Raw genomic sequence first — 26171 nt, 5'->3', positions numbered from 1 at the left:
GTTTGTGGAAAACTTTTACCCCTTTCACTTCCAAGATCTCATTAGTAAATCTCTTTTACTGTCTGCCATACAATTCTTATGATGGTGGTTCTCAGAATTTGGTATTGGATCAACTAATAGTCCCCTAGTTGATATTTTTCTTTATTCTCAACATTTGTCTGCTTGACAATGGACTGATGTTGTAAGGAGATGTTCTATTCTGGTTATGGGAGTTAAGGGGTTTAGTGTTTTTTGGGGTAGACTGCTATTTTCTCATTTGACATTGAAAGATTTGGAGAAGTTTATGTTGGGTCAGAGGTAATCCTTCATTCCAAATATCCCTTCTTACAGAAACTTGGATGATGGTGATGTCCACTCAAATAGTTGACACCAGACTATCTTTGGTTGCCTCTGTCAGAGCATATTTCCTTACTTCTGTATACCATTTCTCCTTACCCATACTCCAAAGAGGTGGCTTATTTGAACAGAATTGATGAAAATGGTGCAAAAAAACAAACTTCTAAGAAATTAAATTTTAATGTTGTTATCTCAACTTACACTTTCCATTTCATAGCAATTCAATACATTTAAAATATTTGAAGACATTTTTATCTGATTCCATATTTCATTATTTAATTTTTTTGTTTGATTTCTATTTTCTGATTACATATCAACTATTTGATACTTAAAAATATACTTTGATTTTTCATTTTTGAATGGACAAAAACACGTTTTCTCTTATGTAACAAGTTGTACTAATATAGCATAAATATCTGTTTGAAACTTGAAACCATCAGCCATCAGGACTCCAGACAACTGGCTCTTGCATGCAATCCATGATCAATCCTTCATGATCTAATGGTGCATAAAACTGTTAACCTTCCAACTTTCACCTTCTGATTCATTCAGTAATTTTTCCTACTACATGTTGTATCTGCTGTAAAATTCCTTGGAAAGTGGTACTGAGAATTTAGTCTCATTAGGAAAAACCCTGTCTAGATGATGATGATTTTGTTGATTCTCATCACTTGTGTGCTGGAAAATGTGTTAATTTTGTACAGAGAAGTTACATGTAAATCAGTTCAGAAAGTTTTAAGGGTTAAGAGGCTAGTGCTGTCACTGCTTAACTTGTTTCTGCCTCCCTCTTGAGGACAAAAATTTCATTCAAAATGTTAGAGCTGATGTTCAATGTTAAACCTAATTGATGCAATCTACTGGTACATCAATTCCAGATTTACAAGAAAAAAAATCAACTTTCTTTTTTTGGGTTGCAGTAGAACATGAAGTATTTTGGGCTTTGTTTATGGGCAAATGGGCATGAAAAGGAGACTCCCTTTATGAAAAAAATGAGACTTGCACCCATAATAATTGGGCGTGAAGAATAAAATGAATCAGGGAAAATTAGAAAAAAAAAGGTGAATAATTATAAAGTGTTAATTTGTCGTCAGTAAGATCAGAGAACAGTTGTTTGTGCTTGATGTTAAAAAGGCAAAATCATGACTGGATTCAAAATTCAATCAACACAATACTTTGGTTCTAGTATGGTTGTCACGAATCTAGGCATGCATAATTTAAAAAGCAGAGATCTCAACAGGTTAAGCTTTGAAATGCTTCAAATGTGTAATTCAATGATGCAAAGCATCCCACATTTTCTTGGTTTCCAACATAGCTCTTGGGATGTCACTGTAGTCCAACAAGTCTGCATTCCAAATGGCAATGCCAGTCAAATTTTCCTTAGCAGCAAAATCATACTTTATTTTCAAACTGTCAGGATTATCAAACCAAACCTGGTGTTTTCCACCCACACTGTCCTCATAGTTGAAAAAGTATGACTCAGAATCTTCATCCTTCTGGGGACCAGAGGATGCTCTGCTGACAGACAGGTCCATAATTTCTGCATACTCAATCTGTCTGCCAGCAGCATCACTGCAGTTTACTCCTCGGAATGGAACATGCTTAATCTTGCAGATCCTGTTGTCAACCAGTTCCAAACATGGGTAGTCATACCCATACCATGGTAAGCCAAGCACCAGTTTCTCTCGTCTGATTCCAAGACTTAAATATTCTTCCAGTGCTGGAAAGTAAGGCAAGAAAAAACAGGTCCTGATATCAGTACAGTTCCTTTGCACAATAAGAAATAAATTTGAAATTTATTTTGATTAGTAAAGGTCTGTTCATATCAAAATGAAAGCTTGCGCTCTTTTTAAGTTACCTTCAACCAAGGTGATGATGTCAGATTGAAAAAACTGAGCTTTAAACATCCAGGCATTAAATGGTTAGCTTAAAATTCCTTGCTCTACATATCTGGCACATCACCAGTGAAATATACTTGAATGACAAACTTTTTTACCAATGGCTTGAAAAAAATTTGGCCAAAATTTTCTAAGTTGGATTGTGGGCATTCACCCTTCCACATACCCTTTCAAATGGAAGGGGATTGAGGAAGGGTGAATTTGGTTGCTGTAGACAAAAAAATATGTACAGAATAAAAACTATTCAACCAATTGCAAAGGTTTGAGGGAGTGATTTACAATGTATACAAGAACTTAAATCTCAATTCTCCTCATTCTACTGCATGCTACAAAAATTTTCTCCAATTAAATAGTCAAGACATTTAATTTGTAAAAATTAAGCATTTACCAGCTTCTGTTTGTTTCAAGGGTGAGTTTGCCTTTGCTATGCAATCTCCAGTTTTGATCTGACTCTGCTCATCATATGCCATTACAACAAGAAAATCCACCACTTGAGAAAGAGCTTCTGCATCATAACATCGTCCATCAACACAGTCAGGAGACCACGCTACATCAAAAGATATCTGAAATGAACAATTAGAAACTGATCTACAGTTTCAAGGTAGTTCTAACTTCTTATGTTTATTACCGGCAATGGGGTAACAGTGAAAAATCTTATGTATTATTGTCAATATCTTTATTATAAAAGTGATGGATTTATATGATTTGACTGCCAATGACTCTTTTGTCACCACAACTACTTGAGAACTTGCTTCTTGTAACGAAAAACTTGTCTGCTTGAGATTGTACTGATACTGTACAGAGAAATTCTATGTTGGTCATTCATGGGATTCAAAGGATTGAGCAGTATATTACGATGGACTAGCCCTAATTATGCTCCCAAAAAACTTGGCCCAAAGTGTTTCATTCGTCGTGATGATTCATTTCAAGTGATTACCTGTGCATTTTTGACTGCAGCACGGAAGGCTGTTGCAGTTTCATTAACCAGTTTTGTGAGCAGTGTGACTTCCCTGGACCTCTTGGGTATTGGTGATTCAATATCAATATTGACTCCATCGGCACGCCGGGCCAAGGCTTCAGTAGTTAGGTTCTTCACCCACTTTGTCCTTATTTCCTTGCTGCTAAGTTTTTCTGTCGGAAAATTTGCTGCCAAAACAACTCGTACTCCCTGAAAATTAATGCCACAGTAATACATAAGGTATATGACTTGTTAACATTCCTGACCAAATAGCTTGTGCCACCATATCTTATTGCACTGCATTGTATCTCAACCCTTGAGGGCATAAATTCTCTACAAAAAATATTGGGAACTAAAATGTTTCAAAAAACACATATCCAAGGTAACCCAATCAAAATTCAACAAGTGCATTTGATTTCTGGATCAAAAACAGTTGGTTAGAAACACAACTTCAGGTTTTTGGCTCTTGTATAGGAATTTCTATTATAACATTTTTCACTTAAAATGCTTCATGCAACGAAATACTTGTGAACAAGCAAACAAGGAAAAAAATGTTGCTCTTCCACACTAAAGCTTAGCGAGTTTACCACACCATTAGGCTGGACACATGCATTGTTGCTATATCACTAGATCAAATAAAACGGCAAGGAAAACAGCTCGACCTGCCTCAGCAAAAGTATACGTATGTATATGTGTACAATGAAATTGAAAAATGAAATTAATAAAATTAAGTAAAGGAAATAAGTTGATCGAATAGAAGAAATCCAAGTTTTCTCAACGTGTTCAATCTTGTTACGGTTAGAGAACCATTCTAACGCTTGGTGATGTTTAGATTCTCGGAAAATTCCATGCAAATGAAGTCACAGCCTGTCATATCCCTCGGAACATGACCCGACAAGTCTTTGTCCTAATAAAACGCTTCCTTGAGTTTCTTATCCTATTTTTTTTGGAGGTTTAAAAAACTCCATGGGCAATCAATTAAATAAATCGCTCCAACACTTACTCTCTTGTGAGCTTCGCACATCAGTTCATCATCCCATGGTCGAAATAGTGCAATCGTCGTCACTTTCCCCCAATCGTATTTTCTCCAATCGTTCGGCTTTGTGGAAAACATTAGGAATTCTTTTCCTGGCGGTCTTGAGATTGTGTCGCATAATGACAGATCTTCACAAGGGCATTTTCCGCTAACAACGACAGAAATACCACTAAAAAGTAGGACGACGAAGGCATACCACCAGGCCGCCATGACTGAGTTTGACAGGGTCAAAGTTACTAGTCGAGATTTCAGATAGACAATGGAGACTGGACACGAGGAAAGGAATTTTTTTTCCCTGTGTCATATGATCGTCATTTGGTAATGACTTCTCAAGCGTGAAATTTAAGGAAAACAAATGTTTACTACGTATTTCCTACGATCTTAGTCGAGTTATATCTAACTGCGCCGCTAAAAGTAAGCATCCTAGCGATTTTGAGAATGCCTGGTTATGAAGCAGGGGTCGAAGGATTCTGGTAACGTCACGATAAAATTAACCTGATCCTTCCACAAGACTCTGTAATATTATAATGATCCCCCCTACGAATAAGGGAGGTTCAATTTGTGCTTCGATTGTGCGACTTTGATTATTACCAGCGTGCTTTCTGGGGGAGGATTATATACTCGGTGTGTACTAAGCGGATTTGGGCATAGATACTCAAGTTAACCTTTAGTGCGCTGCCAAGAGTAATCATGTGACATCTTCTCTTTGCACTGTCTTATTAAAGCTTTGAATTCTCACTAATGGTAAAGTATCAGTGGCCGGAAGTTCTACCTTTAACCATAAGATCGTTAATCGTGTTTTTGACAATGTTTTGGTTGATCGGAGTGAGATCTTTGTCAACTTTTCCAATAAAACAGGTGTTAGAAAGCCGCAAAACTTCCTTTGGGTAGAGGTCGGCCCGCCAAACAACAACTGCCACCAACACACCCCTCCCCTCCCCCTTCCCTAGAATTGGATAATTTCTGATTCCACCCGTCGAGTCTACATGGTTAGTTTGCATTAGCGGTTGTCTTCGAACGTAGTTTCAGACTTCAATCCCGACGGAGTTGCTTTCACTTGACGCTCTTCAACATGAACGGCTATCTTCTATGCATTTTGCCATTGTTCGCTTTACCTAACGGTAAGTGAATTTTCGCTTGAATTTGCATTGAATTCTTGCGATAGTTAGTTAGTCTGGCAAGTTATGGTAATACTTGAATTATGACCCAATTGTGGCAATTAGTGTACAAAAGAGTTTGCTCCGGCATTTCTGAGTGTTGTTTAGACTCAGAGTAGCAATTGAGCCAAAACTGGTTATCTATACTTCCAACAAAATGTCAGAAAAGCGATTGAACTCAAACTAATCAAAGATTAATTTTCAGCCGTTTCGTTTAATAATTATCGGGTGTGAATCTAATCTGCTGGAACGGCAGCAAGTGTATTTATAAATTGGCTCGCGTCTGCAAAATGAAAAATAACATCGCATCGATCTGTGGCTTTTTCTCCTCTACTTGTCTTAAGAAAACTATCTTTAGGCGATCACACTCGTCAGAGAAATGCGTCCAAGAAGAAGATAATCAGTGTGCGCGATAGATTATGGTTGTTAATAGGCTCCATTTATAACGATTGCCGATCTACATGGCTTTGATAGTTTAATAGTAGACCTGTGTTATTTAGTTTTCACATAAACCTTGGTTTCCACTTGGGGCGTACGGTTAAGTAGTTGAGGGCCAAGGTGAGGAAGCATGCCGTTCTTTTCTACCTCCATGGTGAATTTGGCATTTGGCGCCATATAGACTCCTAAAGGTCGGTTCCTTCGCTATTTTTTATGTGTTTATGTGTAACTAAATTATTGAAAAGGAAATGGCAGATATTTTCTAGGTTTAAGGCTCCGAAATTTGTCCAATCCAAAGTCTTTGGGAATGTTTGCTCATGTTGTGTAGGTCTTTCGTTAGTTCGGCTAATGTCGGAAAATTTCCGAGTAACACTTCGGCCTTTCGGGTCAACATCATCAGTTTACATTAGCCGTGTTGTCGAAGTTCAATTCCCGACAGCAGTGCTTTCACGTGACGCTCTCCAAGATGAACGGCTATCTTATGTGCATTTTCCCATTGTTCGCTTTACCAAACAGTAAGTGAATTGTCGCATGAATTGAATTCTTGCGATAGATAGTTTATTCTAGCAAATTTTTGGTAAAGTTTAAAGTATGGCAACGCATGAAAGGGTTTGCTAAACAATTGGGAGTGTTGTTTAGACTAGAACTCAGAATAGCTGACTCAAGGTAATCCATAGTCCAAAAAAAAGGGATTGTAAACAAAGTAATCAAAAGTCGATTTTCGCTGTCGCGCTGTTCAACGTTGGTTTTTTGATAACGAGTGTGAACTTTGAATCTCGCCGACAACACGGGTGTAAATTGACACAAAGAAAATATTTTTATGAATAATTTTATTTAACCATGATAAAATATTCAGCATAGCTGGTGGGTATTTTATCGTGCTTTATTCGTAAAAAAAATACATTCCTTCGTGAACGGCTTATGAACGGCTTACGTCTGTAGACTGGAAAGTTAGATTGCATTTGATTTTTGCAGTTGATGCAGACCTTTTCATTGTTCGTCTCCACCTAGTAAAGGTAGTGATATTTACCACTCCTTATTCATTAGAGGCGAATTTCGTGCGAACAATCGATTCAATTCATGCCAGTTGGTGCCTTAATTATGCAAGCTGAAAACACAGCGCACATTTTTAAGGGCTCTGTCTGATCTTTGAAGGTATCTATTTTGTACATAACTATCTAAGATTTCCAGTAGTGTTTTACACAGTAATTTTTCAGGTTTTTTTACCCAGTTATGCTTATTTCACTACTCACTTCGCACAGACTTGCTATAATCCTACCGTCTTCATGGAGTTGAAAGAAAAAAAAAAACAGCAAGAGTGCTGTGTTACGGTTTAACGAGAAAATATTTGGCAAAAGCGGGGATGAATAAAACACTTTGGTGTTCGCAAGGAAGATCGGAATTAATTTACGGCATGCTTTGTTCGTTGATTTCGCCTCTATGTAAAACTGCATAATAATCGGAATTGACATCTACCAGAGATGAAGGTAATTAAGGCAAATAAACTGATGCGCTATCATACGTTAAAGGATACATGAAATTTTAACGACCTCTTTTTCGAGCGCGAAAATGTTCAGCGTACAGCCAAATCATAATAAAATTGCCTTCTTCACAATATAAAGCTCTATCAGCTCAGGATCACTGTATATGTATGCAGGCGATACTACGGTCTATTGTATAGGGGAAATTGCAGACACAGCTATTGCACAGTTAAATGCAACGCTGCAAGAGTTACATGCCTGGTACCTTAATAATCTTTCAACACTTCATCTATGGAATTGGAATATTATAAATTTTAAATTTTATCTTTTTATCATGTAGTAACTTAAACATATATTTTAATTATACATGTATTTAAATTTGATATTTGATATCTCTTTATATATCTAAAACTTTTAATTTAACTTTGTAGTTATTTTTATTTTATGCACGACCCCACAAGCTACTAGCTTTAACTACTATCTTGTTAAAATATAGGTTTGTCGTATCGTATCGTATCATCCAGGCAAGAGTGAGGTTATGTTACTCAGTGAAGGAACCCCGATGGGACCGATAGCTCTTGAGCTCTTAGGAAACTTAATTCTTACGTGGTTTACGAAAGCACGCTTGCTGAGCTTGACAGTTGACCAAAACTGAACTTGCTAAAACGGTACAGATTTCTCCTAGGAGACATATTGAAAGAATTTTATTTTAAAGTAATTTTGACTTCTGAAAATTGGGTTTAGTTCTGTGAGGATCTTGTAGTAATTCTGATATATTCGGTTCAATAGAAAGACTTCACTGCAGGGCAGTAAAAATTATATTTAAACCACCTAAAGATAAATCATATGACATCATCTGACGTGCTTGGATACGACCAGTCGCCTACACTTTCTTTGTATTATAAATTAGACATCTTCAAGCTTTGTACAACGGCTTTAGTACCACTGTCCCCGACACACTGTCTGAAAAACATCCCTAAATGTCACTCAAATGGTTACTCTCTGAGGTGACGCTACCTTTTAACAGTATTCAGGTTCTAAACAAGATACGTAAAAGACTCGCTCAAATATCGCGGTGCTGTGTTATGGAACACTATTTGCTACTATGAACAAGAAGTTGGACGCTCGAGTCTCAATAATCTGAAGAAAAAAAATTAATACCTACTCACCAGAGACTACTTTAAGGAATTCAAATTTGACATACTTTCCGCTTCTACTGCTAGCTTATACATACCGATTATTTTGTTACTTAGAAGTCATAACATATGTCATTTTCTACTTTCAAATTCAAGTTATATTCACACAACGTTTGTACCGATTATTTTTTTTTACTTATAAGTCATAACATATATCATTTTCTATTTTCAGATTCAAGTTATATTCACATAACGTTTAATTTTCCTTTTTTCTTCACACGACCCCACAAGCATGTAGCTCAAAATATTATCGCGTATAAATAAAGGTCATCATAAATGTTATCAAAGCACAAGGACCAAACTGCATCATTTCGATTCCACTCTCCACAGAAAACCGACAAAAAAGTTCATTACGTTTTAGTGATATCGTTGTTGTTGGTTATTATCGAAGGCTTTTCCTCAGCGCATCCGTAAAAACATTGATATGCCATATTAAAATGGATCTTCAAATTCAAATATGCCAAGTTTGGCTGACAAGTAGCCTGTCTTAGCAGATCTTCCCAAACAATTGTTGATAGAGAAAGTGCCTCTAGCAGCGAATCGTCTAACAATGTGAAGAAAGCGAAGAATCTAAGTATTGATAGTGTGATCACCGGAAAAAATAAAAATGGAGATGAAAATGTGCGAACCTCAATCCTTACGCTCTCACATTTCGCGAGAAGGTCATTTACAAAAAGACATTATGTAATTTTACGTCGTTACTGATTCTAATATAAGTAAGAGATAGCTTCCCAATATAGTTTGTACGATGGTCAATCCAGAATAATCTGAACAACGACGAAATCGTGAAATTCGCACTGAAGGAGCATTAGTTATAATCACGAATTTAATTAAGGGACAAACTACAGTGTCATTACATTCGTGGAGACTTTACAGAAAATGAATTAAAATACGAGAGAAAAAAAAATTCTGATTGGACGTCATTACCACCTGTGCCACAAAGCCTCGTTTCCAGGGTCCTCTCTTTTCCTCCCTCGATAACGAAGTTGAATTATGTTTAATTCAAGTACTTAACTCGTACTGGATCATTGAAAAAGTCACGATTAAATAAACATAGATAAATTTTGGGGATCAATTTGTCAAATATTCCATAATAATCCTATTTTCCCCTCTTTTCAGTAGTTTCTGGCCATTACCTGCTACACTTGCACACCAAGCCCTTCGACTGTGGCCTGCACAACACTGGGTGATTTGAATGTCACCGATTGTGGCGCGGATCCGAATATACCATCAGGCATGGCTGACGTGTGTTTCAAAGTGTTAAGGGTAACGAAAATGGGACAAATGGGACAAATGACTATGAATATGTTTAGCTGTGGAATGAAGGTAAGCTTTGATCCTGCGCAGTTAAAATTGGCTTTTTTAGCTAAACTGGGTAAGTGAACTAACATCATGATATAAGTTAAAACCTTACCCTAAGTTTTTTTTAAAATTTCATAAAAGTAAGATCTCGTCTCGTCATTTCGGCGTCATCACGACGCCTTTGAGAGTAGATTAAAACGGAAGAAAAAGCGAAGCGACTGTTTCAGTGAATGGTGTGGAGGTACAGGGGGCATAGCTAGGGGGGTGGTCCTGGTTGGGGTATAATAGGGAGTGTCCTGTGGTGAGGCTTGGATATTGAGTGTTCCGGGGATGTTATCGGACCCTTGTCTATTTTAGATAGGTTCGGCTTTCAGTCTATTCTATAAAAATCTCAGTTCTGTAATTCAGGTTCGCGAAAACGTGTTAATCCGAAGAATCTTCATGGCATAGACCTTATAGGGTTCTAGGTACACCATTTGCCTGTCCTTCTCACCGCGTGATCTCAGATGAACTCGAGCTCAATGCTACACATGAAAGCGCAGCGGTGTAAGCCACTTGCATGTAAGACGCGCGGAACTACGCCTCTGTGATGGTGTGGAACAATTTCAAAACAGTCCCAGTTTAATTTAGAATTTGCGACACAGTTTTTTGAAACTATTCTGAAACATAATTTCTTATGCATCAATCTAAGGCAAAAGAAACTGAATCACTTGTAAAACAATCACTTTTCCTAGAAAGGATCGGTGGTGTTAGACACGAAAGCTTTGCTAATATTTCTTCCCCCCCACCCTCTCAAGAATCAGCTTAATCCATAGAAATGTTCAAGAAAAAACTTTTTTCGACTATTTGCTATCATATATTTATTTTTTTTCTTATTATCAATCTTTACACAGTCCCAATGTTGCCAAGAACCCTCCAGGCAAAGTCTTGCAATGCCTCGCAACTGCAACCTGAAATGACCTATGAAACTGCGAGGCCACGTGCTGTGAACAGAACAAGTGCAATGGGCTTGCAAACAGCACCTCGCCAAGTGTAAACGCCAACCAAGTGGCCCCACAAACAGTGTGCACTGTACATAATACTGCCACAGGACCCCAACAAAGCCTACAGTGGTGCCTCAGCATTAAACGAAGGGTATCATTCGCCACCACCTTTACAAGCGCACTCTACGTGATTTTTTTTTTTGTACATGACTTTGAGCAGTGATCATTGTAAGAGTTGCTAAAAACATGGTTTACTAGGTGCTAAAAATATGTTCGTTTTGTTTGTTTTTTTACTATTTAAAGACAAATAATTTAGTTTCATAGCCGATCAAATTTCCCATCGTTTGCAATTACTCTACACACAGTTGTGAGGGAATTAGTTGGCCATCCGCTGGATTCCCCCCTCGTATCAGAGGTTAGACAAGTGCCAGTAAGTTGCACAGAACTGTTGTTATTGTTAAAACGCTAAATAGAACAGAGAGTGATTGATCCACGGTCCTTCAAACGGAAACTTTGAGTCAATAGAACACCAGAATTTCAAAAAGTCAACCATGTAATTCTTCTTGCAAGAGGGACAAAGATAGAGCGAAAATTTCTTATCAAGTTGTTGGCTTAGAAAGGGTGATGTAATGAGGTGCTTACTTCTAGTGTCTGGTCTGTTCAGGTAGGATAGTTCGTGTTGTAAGTTCATTTTTCAATAAATAGATGATCAATAATCAAAAATTTTGGACTCAAGACGTATTGTTTTCCTTATACAGATTTCAGTTTGAATTTGCAGCACCCACTAATTACTTATTTACAGTGTTCATTATAGGCTGCTATTCCTCTAGTGTGTTAGGAATTATTCAATCTATCTTGATCCCCAGATTTATTTTTCCTATAAACTTTCCAGTAATTTCTCCCCGCGTAGTATTTCGTAACTTGTCTCGAGAGTCATTCCATATTGCCTATTGATACGAAATGTTTAATTAAACAGGCAAGCTGTCTTGCGCGGGCTTTTATGGTGATGGTTTGTAAAGGTTTTTGAGAATTAATTTACACAATTACCGGTTTGGCGCGGGCCATGATAAAAAGCAACATGAAAAGCGACTTTAGAATTTTCCCGTCGGCGACCCAAACGTTTTTATAAGGACAAAGTGCATTTTAACTACTTGTAATTATCATATTTGCGCATTTCTAATGAACAATTGTGATTGGAAGTTTTCGCTTATTGGTTTCGTATTAATGTTGTTACGTTACGCGATCACCGTAGTGATTATGAAAAAAAAAAAAAAGAAAGGGACAGCAAAGGGTGATATTTACTCAGGTTTCTGGTTTCCTTCCAATATTATATCAGTTTACCAAACTGTTTACTACGTATTTCCTACGATCTTAGTCGAGTTATATCTAAGTGCGCCCACTAAAAAGTAAGCAAACCTAGCGATTTTAAGAATGTCTGGTTATGAAGCAGGGGTCAAGGGATTCTGGTAACGTCACGATAAAATTACGCTGATCCTTCCACAAGGCTCTGTAATATTATAATGTTCCCCCCCTACGAATAAGGGAGGTTCAATTTGTGCTTCAATTGGTGCGACTTTGTTTATTACCAGCGTGCTTTCTGGGGGAAGATTATTTACTCGTATGTACTCAGCGGATTTGGGCATAGATTACTCAAGTTAACCTTTCGTACGCTGCCAAGTGTAATCATGTGACATCTTCTCTTTGCACTGTCTTATTAAAGCTTTGACTTCTCACCGAAAGCTGACCAACAAATTTATGTATGTTTGTCAAAAGACCTTTATTTAAATCCCTCATATCCTTGAGATAAGGATTAATCAAAACTTTGTCTGCTATCAGTCAGAGACAAATTTTGAACTGAATTTAACGATTTCGATCTCCACGATGTGTTTTTCTCATAAAAGTTATACTGTTACTTATGGTTGGTTTCCATAGGATTTCTGGGTCGTTTCAGGCGTCCAAAAAAAGGTCTTCTAGGACGATTGGGACAATTTATGTGAAAATACATTGAAGGAAACACGATGGCCTTACGATGAGGGCGATTTCGAGATCAGGTCAGATCATTGAACGAGGCATTATGTTACTGGAAAAATAAAGGGGGTAAGCTTCTAAAGAAACCGTGGCGCTGTATGGGTGGGAGAGTATACATGTAACAAGACAACTTGGTATTATCAAATGAGATGATAATGTAAATTGGCCACCGTTAACAGTTTAGTGGTGTTTTTAGAGCTAGGTTCCTTAACAGTACGTTGACAAAAAAAAGTATTTGAGGGCCAGGAGACCTTCGTTATGAATGACAGTATGAAGAGATGTAATATTCATCGCAAAAAGAAGTTTGTCTAGGCCAAGGAAAGTAAAGTCGTGAAAAATTTCAAGTGCTTTTGGCTTTCTCCAATGTATGATAATAAAGTATCAGTGGCCCGCCAGTTCTTATGTTTAGGTATAAAATCGTTAATCGTGTTTTTGACAATGTTTTGGTTGATGGGAGTGAGATCTGTCAACTTTTCCATTAAAACAGGTGTGGAGAGCCGCAAAGCTTCTTTTTGGTGTAGGTTGCCCGCCAAACAACGACTGCCACCAACACCCCCTCCCCTCCCCCCTCCCTAGAATTGGATAATTTCTGATTCCGCTTGTTGAGTCTACATGGTTAGTTTGCATTAGCGGCTGTCGTCAACGTATTTTCAGACTTCAATTCTGACCGAGGTGCTTTCGCTTGACGCTTTTCAAGATGAACAGCTATCTTCTGTGCATTTTGTCATTGTTCGCTTTACCTAACGGTAAGTGAATTGCCGCTTGAATTTTCATTAAGTTCTTGAGATAGTTAGTTAGTCTGGCAAGTTATGGTAATACTTGAATTATGATCCGGTTATGGCAATTAGTATACAAAGGAGTTTGCTTGGACATTTCTGAGTGATGCTAAGACTCAGAATGACAACTGAGCCAAAACTGGTTATCTACACTTGAAACAAAATGTCAAAAAAAGCGATTGAACACAAACTAATCAAAGGTTAGTTTCCACCGTTTAATCTAATAATTAATGGGTGTGGATCTAATCTACTGAAACGGCAGCAAATATATTTAGAAACAGCTCGCGTCTGTAAAATGAAAAGTAACATCCCATTGTTTTACGATCTGTGGCTTTTTCTCCTCTACTTGTTTAAAAAAAACTATCTTAAAGCGATCACACTCGTCAGAGAAATGCGTTAAAGAGGAAGATAATCGGCTTGCACGATAGAGCATGGTTGTTAATAAGCTCCGTTTATAAGGATTGCCGATCTACATGGCTTTGATTGTGTAATTGTAGACCTGTATTATTCAGTTTTCGCATAAACCTTGGTCTCCACTTGGGGCCCACGGTTAAGTAGTTGAGTGCCAAGGAAAGGAAGCATGTCGTTCTTTTCTACCTCTACAGTGAATTTGGCCTTTGGCGTCATAAAAGACTCCGAAACGTCAGTTCACATCGCTATCTATTACGTGTTTATGTGTAACTGAATTATTGAAAAGGAAATGGGAGATATTTTCTAGGTTTAAGGCTTAGAAATTTGTCCAATCCAAAGTCTCCTTGGATGTTTGGTCATATCGTGGAGGTCTTTCGTCAGTTCGGCCAATATCGGAAAATTTCCGAGTAACACTTTGGACTTTTAGATCAACATCATCAGTTTACATCAGCCGGGTTGTCGAAGTTCAATTCCCGACAGCAGTGCTTTCACTTGACGCTCTCCAAGATGAACGGCTATCCTCTGTGTATTTTGCCATTGTTCGCTTTACCAAACAGTAAGTGAATTGCCGCTTGTATTCGCATTGAATTATTGGGATAGATAGTTTATTCAGGCAAATTATGCATGGCAAAGCTTCAAGTTTGGCAATGTATGATGCGTTGGCAAAATGATTAGGAGTGTTATCAAGGCTCAGAATAGCAATGTAGCCAAAAAAATAATTCACCGTCTAAAAAAGCGATTGTAAACAAAGTAATCGAAAGTCGATTTTCGCTGTCGCGCTGTTCAACGTTGGTTTTTTAAGAATGAGTGTGAACTTTGAATCTCACCAACTTCACGGGTGTAAACTGACACGGAGTAAAGTTCTTTTTAAAGAATAATTTTATTTAACCACGATAAAAATATTCAGCATAGCTGGTGAGTATGAGCGGCTTACGTCTGTATACTGAAAAGTTAGATCTGTAAGATATGGTTTAGTTCTGTGGGAATCTTGTAGTAATTCTGATATATTCGGTTCAATAGAAAGACTTCACTGCAGGGCAGCAAGAATTGTATTTAATCTGTCTAAAGACTTATCATATGACATCATCTGACGTGCTTAGACATGACCAGTGGCCTGCACTTTTTTTGTATTATAAATTAGACATCTTCAGGCTTTTTTACAAAGGCTATAGTGCCACTGTCCCGGACTCACTGTCTGAAAATATCCTTAAATGTCACTAAAATGGTTACTCTGGTTATTAGTATTCAGGTTCCAAACAAGATACGTAAAGACTCGCTCAAATATCGCGGTTCTGTGTTATGGAACACTGTTTGTTACCATAAACAAGAACTTGGACGCTCAAGTCTCAATAATCTAAAAAACGCCTACTCACCAGAGACTTCTTTAAGGAATTCTAATTTGACATACTATCCGCATCTACTGCTCGCCTTATACATACCGATTTTTTTTATTTAGAAGTCATAATATATATCATTTTCTATTTTCAAATTCAAGTTATATTTACACAACGTGTAATTTTCCTTTTTTTGTCACACGACCCCTCAAGCATGTAGCTTAAAATATTATCGCGTATAAATAAAGGTCATCATAAATGTTATCGAAGCACAAGGACCAAACTGCATCATTCCGATTCCACTCTCCACAGAAAACCGACAAAAAAGGTCATTACGTTCTAGTGATATCGTTGTCGTTGGTTATTATCGAAGGCTTTTCCTCAGCGCATCCGTAAAAGCATTGGTATGCCATGTTAATATGCATCTTTCAAATTCAAATATGCCAAGTTTGGCTGACAAGTAGCTTGTCTTGGCTGATCTTCCCAAACAATTGTTGAAAGAGAAAGTGCCATTAGCAGCGAACCGTCTAATAAGATAGAGAGAGCTAGAAATCTAAGTATCAACGGTTTGATTACCGGAAAAAATAAAAATAAAGATAAAAATGTGCGAATCTTAATCCTTACGCTCTCACATCTTTCGCGAGAACGTAATTTACAAAAACAAATGGTGCGATTTTACGCCGTTACTGATTCCAATATAAGTAAGAAATAGCTTCCCAAATATAGTTTGTATTGTCGTCAATCCAAAATAATCTGGAAAACGACGAAAGCGTCGAATTCTCACTGATGGAGCATTAGTTTTACTCACGAATTTTATTAACAGACAAAGTCTGTTGTCATCATCTTTGTGGGTTTATTTTGCCGAAAATGAATTATGATACGAGAGAAAAGAAAAATTCTGATTGGACGCCATTACCACCTGTGCCACAAAGCCTCATTTCCAGGTTCCTCTCTTTTCTTCCCTCGATAACGAGGTTGAATTATGTTTAAACCAAGTCGTACTGGATCATTGAATGACAAGTCACGATAAAATAATCATAGATAACTTTTGGGGATCAATTTGTCAAATAATTCCATAATAATCTTCTTTTCCCTTCTTTTCAGTAGTTCTGGCCATTACCTGCTACACTTGCACACCAAACCCACCGACTGTGGCATGCACAACACTGGGTGATTTGAATGTCACCGATTGTGACGCGGATCCGAATATACAATCTGGTATGGCTGACGTGTGTATCAAAGTGTTAACTGTGGTGAAAATGGGACAAATGGGACAAATGACTATGAATATGTTTAGCTGTGGAATGAAGGTAAGCTTTGATCCTGCGCAGTTAAAATTTGGCTGTTTTCGCTAAACTGGTTAAGTTAACTAACATTATATAAGATAAAGTTTTTAAAATTCGATAAATTAAGATTTCGTCTCGTCATTTCGGCGTTATCACGACGCCTTTGAGAGTAGATAAAAAAGGAAGAAAAGCGAAGTGACTGTTTCAGTGAATAGTGGGGAGGTACAGGGAGCATAGCTAGGGGGGTGGTCCGGGGGTTTGGTATAAATAGGGGGTGGTCCTGTGGTGGCGCTTGGATATGGTGTGGTCCGGGGGTAATGTGACCCTTGTCTATTTCAGATTGGTTTGGCTTTCGGTCTATTCCATAAAAATCTTCTGTAGTTCAGGTTCGCGAGAACGTGCTTACCCGAAGAATCTTTATAGCAAAGACCCTATAAGGTTCTAGGTACCCCATCTACCTGTCCTTCTTACCGCGTGAGCTCAGATGAACTCGAGCTCAATGATACACATGAAAGAGCAGCAGTGTAAGCCACTTTCATGTAAGATGCGCAGAACTACGCCTTTGTGATGGTGTGGAACAATTTCAAAACAGTCGTAGCTTAATTAAGAATTTCGACACGGTTTGAAACTGTTCTGAAATAATTTATTGTGCATCAATCTGGGCAAAGAGATGAATCACTTGTAAACAATCAAGGTTCTCGCACAAATCTCGTTGCCATTAAACAATTGAGAAGCGCGGATAAGTGTTTCAATGTAAGAGCAAGGGGTGCGATGGGGAGCACAATAATAATTTTAATCTAACAGGTTGCGAACAAACAAGTTTGTTTTATATTAAAATATTTTTACGATGATACGAAAGCTTTGACTGTTTCTTCCCCCTCTCTTAGCTGACTCCTTAAAAATGTTCATAAAAAATCACTCTTTTCGACTCTTGTTATCATTTATTTTCTTTTTTCTTATTTCAATCTTTACACAGTCAATGTGCCAAGACCTCCAGGCAAAGTCTTGCAATGCCTCGCAACTGCAACCTGGAATGACCTTTAAAAAATGCGAAGCCACGTGCTGTGAGCAGAGCAAATGCAACGGGCTTGCAAACAGCACCTCGCCAAGTGTAAACGCCTCGCCAAGTGTAAACGCCTTGCCAAGTGTCAACGCCTCGCCAAGTGTAAACGCCTCACCAAGTGGCCCGGCAACCAGTATTCCTGTAAAAACTACGGCCACAGGAACCCCACCAAAACCTACCAGTGGTGCCACAGCATACAACAAAGTTGTATTATTTGCCACCATCTTTACAAACGTACTCTATGTGCTTTTTTTCGTGTACTGACTTTGAGCAGTGATCATTGTTAGAGTGCTAAAAACAAGGCTAACCAGGTGCTAGAATGTGTTTGTTTTGATTTGCTTTTTACTATTTTAAGACAAATAATTTTGTTTCGTAGCCAATCAGATTTCCCATCTTTTGCAACTACTCTACATACACAAAAGTGATGGGCTCCTGACATACAGTATAAGTGAATTAGGAGACCACTCGCTGGATTCCCGCCTATATCAGAGTTAGAAAAGTCCAGTAAATTGCACAGAACTGTTTTTTTTGTTAACTTTAAACAGAACAGAGTGAGTCATCCGCAGCCTTTGAGTAACTAGAACACAGATTTCTAAAAGTGATGAATATAATCTAAACTGGGCAAATAATAGGGCAAAGATAAAGATGAAACTTTCTTATCAAGTTGTTTGCTTAGAAAGGGTTTATGTAAATGAGGTGCTTAATTCTGGTGTCTGTGTCTGTTTAGGAAGGTCACTTTCAGTGTATAAGTATATAATATAAGTTTTTGTTTTTGTATGTTTAACATTATAGTCAATAGTTCTTAAAGTATTTTAGTATAATTTAAACACGATTCTTACGAAGACCATTTAAAATGATATAATTTCGTGTATAAATAAAGATTGATGATGATGATAATGATGTGTGTTCATTTTTCAATACATAGATAATCAATAATCAAAATTTGGGACTTGAGACGTAATGTTTTCCTTATACAGATTTTCGGTTTGATGTGACACCCACTAATACTTTTACAGTGTTCATTATAGCTGCTATTCCTTTGGCCTGATAGGATTTCGTCAATCTATCTTGATCATCAGATTATTTTCTATAAACTTTCCAGTAATTTTCCCCGCGTCGTGGTTCGTAACCTGTCTCGAGAGAGTCATTCCATACGCTATCGCTACGAAATTTTTAATTAAACAGGCGAGCTGTTTTGCGCGGGTTTTATGGTGATGGTGTGTAAAAGTTTTTGAGAATTAATTTACATCAGTTACCCTGTTTGGCACGGCCATGATAAAAAGCAAACATGAACAGTGACTTAGAATTTTCCAGTCGGCGACCCAAACGTTTTTATCAAGACAAAATACATTTTGACGACTTATAATTATCGTACTTGCAGATTTCTAATGTACAATTTTGGAGTTAGGTTCCTTAACAATACGTTGATAAAAAAAAAGTATTTGAGGGCCGGGAGACCTTCGCCATTGGGAATGACAGTATGGAGAGATGTAATATTCATCACAGAAAGAAATCTGGTTAGGCCAAGGAAATTAAAGTCGTGAAAAATTTCAAGTGCGTTTCGGCTTTCTTTAATGTATGATGGTAAAGTTTTGACGATAACAGCCATAATTTTGTCTAAATAACTGGAAATAATTTCGGTGAGACAACTGCAGGTAGGGACCATGGGTCGAGCTGGGTTGTTAGGTTTGTGGATTTTATGTAACAAGTAAATACACGAAGTTCTAGGAGTGGTAATGGTAAGATTTTTTGCAGTGGCCGGCAATTCTTGTTTAGCGATAAGATCAGTAATCGTGTTTGTAACAATATTTTGGTTGAGGGAGAGAGATCTTTGTCAACTTTTCCACGAAAACAGGTGTCAGAAAGTAGTCGCAAAGCTTCTTTTTGGTAAAGGTCGGCCCGTCAAACAATGACTGCCACCAACACCCCTCCCTTCCCCCAGAATTGGACAATTTCCGATTAACACTTCCGCCTGTCGAGTCTACAAGGTTAGTTTGCATTAGCGGCTGCCTTCGAACGTAGTTTCAAACTTCAATCCCGACGGAGGTGCTTTCACTTGACGCTCTTCAAGATGAACGGCTATCTTCTGTGCATTTTGCCATTGTTCGCTCTACCAAACGGTTAGTGAATTGCCGTTTGAATTTGCATTGAATTCTTGCGATAGTTAGTTAGTCTAGCAAGTTATGGTAGTACTTAAATTATGACCCAGTTATGGCAATTAATCAACGAAGGAATTTGCTTGGACATTTCTGAGTGTTGTTAAGACTCGCAATAGCAATTGAGCCAAAACTGGTTAACTATACTCGAAAGAAAAATATCCTAAAAAGCGATTGAACACAAACTAATCAAAGGTTAATTGTCGCCGTTTGGTTTAATAATTATTGAGTGTGAATCTAATCTACTGAAATGTATTTACAAACGGCTTGCGTCTGTAAAATAAAAAGTAACATCGCATTGTTTCATAATCTGTGGCTTTTTCTCTTCTACTATTCAGGCGATCACACTCGTCAGAGAAATGCGTCCAAGAGGAAGATAATCGGTGTGCGCGATCGAGCATGGTTGTCGATAAGCTCCGTTTATAACGATTGCCTACATGGCTTTGATAGTTTAATAGTAGACCTGTGTTAGTTGGTTTTCACATAAACCTTGGTTTCCACTTGGGTGCACAGTTAAGTAGCTGAGTGCCAAGGAAAGGAAGCATGCCGTTCTTTTTTACCTCCATGGTGAATTTGGCCTTTGGCGTCATATAGACCCCAAAACGTCGGTTCCTATTGCTATTTTTACGTGTTTATGTGTAACTAAATTATTGAAAAGGAAATGGCAGATATTTTCTAGGTTTAAGGCTCCGAAATTTGTCCAATCCAAAGTCTCTGGGAATATTTGGTCATGTTGTGTAGGTCTTTCGTTAGTTCCGCTAACATCGGAAAATTTCCGAGTAACACTTCGGCCTTTCGGGTCAACATCATCAGTTTATATACATTGGGCGTGTTGTCGAAGTTCAATTCCCGACAGCGGTGCTTTCACTTGACGCTCTTCAAGATGAACGGCTATCTTATGTGCATTTTGCCATTGTTCGCTTTTCCAAACAGTGAGTGAATTGTCGCTTGAATTCGCATTGAATTCTTGCGATAGATATTTTATTCTGACAAATTATGGTAAAGTTTAAAGTATGGCAACGTAGGAAAGGGTTTGCTAAACAATTGGGAATGTTGTTTAGACTAGAACTCAGAATAGCTGACTCAAGGTAATCCATAGTCCAAAAAAAGGGATTGTAAACAAAGTAATCAAAAGTCGATTTTCGCTGTCGCGCTGTTCAACGTTGGCTTTTTAATAACGAGTGTGAACTTTGAATCGCGCCGACTTCACGGGTGTAAATTGACACAAAGAAAATATTTTTATGAATAATTTCATTGAACCACGATAAAATATTCAGCACAGCTGGTGGGTATTTTATCGTGCTTTAATAAAGTTATTCGTAAAAAAAAATATTCCTTCGTGAACGGGTTATGAACGGCTTAAGTCTGTAGACTGGAAAGTTAGATTGCATTTGATTTTTGCAGTTGATGCAGACCTTCTTATTGTTCGTCTCTACCTAGTGAAGGTAGTGATTTTTACCACTCTTTATTAATTAGAGGCGAATTTCGTGCGAACAGTGGATTCAATTCATGCCAGCTGGTGCCTTAATTATGCAAGCTGAAAACACGGCGCACATTTTTAAGGGCTCTGTCTGATCTTTAAAGGTATCTATTTTGCATATAACTATCTAAGATTTCCAGTAGTGTTTTACACAGTAATTTTTCAGGGTTTTTTACCCAATTATGCTTATTTCACTACTCACTTCGCACAGAATTGCTATAATCCTTCCGTCTTCATGGAGTTGACAGAAAAAAAAAAAAACAGTAAGAGTGCTGTGTTACGGTTTAACGAGAAAATATTTGGCAAACGCAGGGATGAATAAAACACTTTGGTGTTCGCAAGGAAGATCGGAATTAATTTACGGCATGCTTTGTTCGTTGATTTCGCCTCTATGTAAAACCGCATAATAATCGAAATTGACATCTACCAGAAATGAAGGTAATTAGTATAGGAAATCGTATGAACGCGAGTGCATTTCGTGATTTATGCGCACGAGTGATGTTTTGAAAGTTCTCAAAATTGCACGAGCCGTAGGCGAGTGCAATTTGAGAACTTTCAAAACATCACGAGTGACCATAAATCACGAAATGCACGAGCAGGTTCATACGATTTTTTATTTATTATATTCTCGACAAAATTATGCAGACATTTTATCGAGTTGTTCGTGCTCGTATTCTTCCATTTTTGGGTTTACTTTTCGTTGAGTCGCCCATGTTTGCCAGACATTTAACCAGGTCTGTGTAGCTTTCAACGTGTTTTTGTTTTTCGCATTTTCTTTAAGTTGCTCAACGATGTTTTGGTTTGACAAAGCAAACCGGCTGTCAGCCATTTTTTTATAATTTGGTGTTCAAATTTGGCGCTTCCCCGGTGTTTCCATGGCAACTTCTCCGTATTGCACTCTATAACCTCTATTGCACTCTATAACCTATTTATGCATTCATCATTGACCAATCAGAAACGCGATATTTTGTTGAGTATATAATAAAGGCAAATAAACTGATGCGCTATCATACGTTAAAGGATACATGAAATTTTAACGACCTCAGTTGTGAAAAATATTGTTTTTATTTCGGGCGGAGTATCCTCTTCTTTTTCGAGCGCGAAAATGTTCAGCGTACAGCCAAATCGTAATAAAATTGCCTTCTTCACGAATATAAAGCTCTATCAGCTCAGGATCACTGTATACGTATGCAGACAATACTACGGTCTATTGTATAGGGGAAATTGCAGACACAGATATTGCACAGTTAAATGCAGCGCTGCAAGAGTTACATACATGGTGCCTTAACAATCTTTCAACACTTCATCCATGGAATTGGAATATTATAAATTTTAAATTTTATCGCTTTACTATATAGTAACTTAAACATATGTTTTAATTATACATGTATTTAAGTTTGGTATTTCATATCTTGTTTTATATCTAAAACTTTTAATTTAACTTTGTAGATATTTTATTTTATGCTCGACCCCACAAGCTACTAGCTTTAACTACTAATAAAAGTTTGTCGTATCGTATCGTATTATCCAGGCAAGAGTGAGGTTATGTTACTCAGTAAAGGAACCCCAATGGGACCGATAGCTCTTGAGCTATTAGGAAACTCAATTCTTACGTGGGTTACGAAAGCACGCTTGCTGGGCTTGACAGTTGACCAGAACTGAACTTGCTAAAACGGTACAGATTTCTCCCAGGAGACATATTGAAAGAATTTTATTTTAAAGTAATTTTGACTTCTGAAAATTGGGTTTAGTTCTGTGAGGATCTTGTAGTAATTCTGATATATTCGGTTCAACAGAAAGACTACACTGCAGGGCAGTAAGAATTATATTTAATCTACTTAAAGATAAATCATATGACATCATCCGACGTGCTTGAATACGACCAGTGGCCTACACTTTCTTTGTACTATAAATCAGACATCTTCAAGCTTTTTTACAAAGGCTATAGTGCCACTATCCCCGACTCACTGTCTGAAAACATCCTTAAATGTCGCTCAAATGGTTACTCTCTGAGGGGACGCGACCTTTTGACAGTATTCAGGTTCCAAACAAGATACGTAAAAGACTCGCTCAAATATCGCGGTGCTGTGTTATGGAACACTGTTTGCTACTATGAACAAGAAGTTGGACACTCGAGTCTCAATAATCTGAAAAAAATTAACGCCTACTCACCGGAGACTACTTTAAGGAATTCAAATTTGACATACTTTCCGCTTCTACTGCTCGCTTATACATACCGATTATTTTTTTACTTAGAAGTCATAACACCTATCATTTTCTATTTTCAAATTCAAGTTATATTCACATAACGTGAAATTTTCCTTTTTTTTCACACGACTCCACAAGCTTATAGCTTAAAATATTATCGTGCATAAATAAAGGTCATCATAAAGGTTATGAAAACACAATGACCAAACTGCATCATCATAGTGGTATCGTTGTTGTTGGTTATTATCGAAGGCTTTTCCCTAGCGCATCCGTAAAAACATTGATATGCCATATTAAAATGCATCTTTCAAATTCAAATATGCCAAGTTTGGCTGACAAGTAGCCTGTCTTAGCTGATCTTCCCAAACAATTGTTGATAGAGAAAGAGCTTCCAGTAGCGAATCGTCTGACAATAAGAAGAAAGCTAACAATCTAAGTATTGACAGTATGATCACCGGAAAAAAAATCAAAAATGAAGATGAAAATGTGCGAATCTCAATCCCTACGCTCTCGCAACTTTCGCGAGAAGGTCATTTACAAAAAGACATTGTGTAATTTTACGCCGTTACTGATTCTAATATAAGTAAGAGATAGCTTCCCAAATATAGTTTGTACGATGGTCAATCCAGAATAATCTGAACAACGATGAAAGCGTGAAATTCTCACTGATGGAGCATTAGTTTTACTCACGAATTTAATTAAGGGACAAACTCCATTGTCATCACCTTCGTGGGTTTACTTGAATATGAGAGAAAAAAAAATTCTGATTGGACGCCCTTACCACCTGTGCCACAAAGCCTCGTTTCCAGGGTCCTCTCTTTCCCTCCTTCGATAACGAAGTTGAATTATGTTTAACTCAAGTCGTACTGGATCATTGAATGATTAGTCACGATAAAATGATCATAGATAACTTTTGGGGATCAATTTGTTCACTAACTCCATAATAATCCTATTTTCCCTTCTTTTCAGCAGTTCTGGCCATCACCTGCTACACTTGCACACCAAAGTTTCCGACTGAGGCATGCACAACACTGGGTGATTTGAATGTCACCGATTGTGACGCGGATCCGAATATACCATCCGGTATGGCTGACGTGTGTTTCAAAGCGTTGATTGTAGCGAAAATGGGACAAGTGGCACAAATGACTGCGAATTGGTTTAGCTGTGGAAGGAAGGTAAGCTTTGATCCTGCGGCTTTTAGCTAAACTGGTTAAGTTAACTAACATTATATAAGTTAAAACCTAACCCTAAAAATTTTTAAAATTCATAAAACTAAGATCTCGTCTCGTCATTTCGGCGTTATCACGACGCCTTTGAGAGTAGATTAAAACGGAAGAAAAAGTGAAGCGACTGTTTTAGTGAATGGTGTGGAGGTACAGGGGGCATAGTTAGGGGGGTGGTCCTGGTTGGTACAATTAGGGGGTGTCCTGTGGCGAGGCTTGGATATGGAGTGTTCCGGGGGTGTTATGTGATCCTTGTCTTTTTTAGATAGGTTGGGCTTTCAGTCTATTTCATAAAAATCTCAGTTCTGTAATTCAGGTTCGCGAAAGCGTGCTAATCCGAAGAATCTTCATGGCATAGACCTTATGAGGTTCTAGGTACCCCATTTACCTGTCCTTCTCACCGCGTGATCTCAGATGAACTCGAGCTCAATGCTACACATGAAATAGGAGCGGTGTAGGCCACTCTCATGTAAGACACGTGGAACTACGCCTCTGTGATGGTGTGGAACAATTTCAAAACAGTCCCAGTTTAATTTAGAATTTCGACACAGTTTGAAACTATTCTGAAATAATTTCTTGTGCACCAATCTAGGCAAAGAAATGAATCACCCGTAAACAATCAAGGTTCTCGCACAAATCTCGTTGCAGTTAACCCATTCAGAAGCTTGGATAAGTGTTTCAATGTAAGAGCAAGGGGTGGGATGGGGAGTACAATAATAATTTTAATCTAACAGGTCGCAAACAAACGAATTTGTTTTATGATGAAATGTTTCCACTTTTCCAGAAATGATGGGTAGTGACACGAAAGCTTTGACAATTTCTTTCCCCCCACCCTTCTCTCAGCTTAATCCATAAAAACGTTCAAGAAAAAACTCTTTTCGACCATTCCTATCATATATTTTATTTTTTCTTATTTCAATCTTTACACAGTCAATGTGCCAAGACTTCCGGGCAAAGTTTTGCAATGCCTCGCAACTGCAACCTGGAATAATCTATGAAAAATGCCACGTGCTGTGAACAGAACAAGTGCAATGGGCTTGCAGACAGCACCTCGTCAAGCGTAAACGCCTTACCAGCATACAACAAAGTTGTATCATTCGCCACCACCTTTACAAGTGCCCTCTATGTGCTTTTTTTTGTGTACTGACTTTGAGCAGTGAATATTATAAGAGTTGCTGAAAACAAGGTTTACCAGGTGCTAAAAGGTGCTAGCGATTTTAAGAATGCCTGGTTATAATGCAGGGGTCGAAGGATTCTGGTAACGTCACAGTAAAATTAACCTGATCCTTGTATGAGGCTCTGTAATATTATAATGATCCCCCTTACGAACAAGGGAGGTTCAATTTGTGCTTCAAGTGGTGCGACTTTGATTATTACCAGCGTGCTTTCTGGGGGAAGATTATTTACTCGTTATTTACTGAGCG

The 26171-nt window shown here is 37.9% G+C and overlaps 2 protein-coding genes and 1 pseudogene across 4 annotated transcripts; 2 read left to right on the top strand and 1 right to left on the bottom strand.

Annotated features, from left to right (window-relative positions):
- Positions 1-497: 497 nt before the first annotated feature.
- LOC131769633 (di-N-acetylchitobiase) lies at positions 498-4476 on the bottom strand. Its single transcript, XM_059085365.2, has 4 exons — positions 4193-4476; positions 3169-3399; positions 2620-2794; positions 498-2053 (listed from the first exon to the last, which is right to left on the bottom strand). The coding sequence occupies exons 1-4, from the start codon at positions 4433-4435 to the stop codon at positions 1605-1607; spliced, it is 1098 nt and encodes a 365-aa protein (XP_058941348.2). The 5' UTR covers positions 4436-4476; the 3' UTR covers positions 498-1604.
- Positions 4477-5199: 723 nt separating this feature from the next.
- LOC131769638 (uncharacterized) lies at positions 5200-18550 on the top strand. Of its 3 annotated transcripts, none has more exons than XM_066164483.1 (3): positions 5200-5346; positions 16439-16641; positions 17594-18550. In XM_066164483.1, the coding sequence occupies exons 1-3, from the start codon at positions 5298-5300 to the stop codon at positions 17942-17944; spliced, it is 603 nt and encodes a 200-aa protein (XP_066020580.1). In that variant the 5' UTR covers positions 5200-5297; the 3' UTR covers positions 17945-18550. The 3 variants fall into 3 exon arrangements, with proteins under 3 accessions (XP_066020580.1, XP_066020579.1, XP_058941355.2); XM_066164482.1 differs by having other exon boundaries at positions 16436-16641; XM_059085372.2 differs by lacking the exon at positions 5200-5346 and adding an exon at positions 14421-14553 and having other exon boundaries at positions 16436-16641; positions 17594-18546.
- A 2127-nt stretch (positions 18551-20677) lies between these two features.
- Positions 20678-25895, top strand: LOC131769639 (uncharacterized; annotated as a pseudogene).
- Positions 25896-26171: the final 276 nt, after the last annotated feature.

Source organism: Pocillopora verrucosa, chromosome 3, assembly GCF_036669915.1.
Source record: "Pocillopora verrucosa isolate sample1 chromosome 3, ASM3666991v2, whole genome shotgun sequence".
In the NCBI taxonomy this organism is placed as follows: domain Eukaryota; kingdom Metazoa; phylum Cnidaria; class Anthozoa; order Scleractinia; family Pocilloporidae; genus Pocillopora; species Pocillopora verrucosa.
This window is presented reverse-complemented; position numbering and strand designations above follow the sequence as displayed.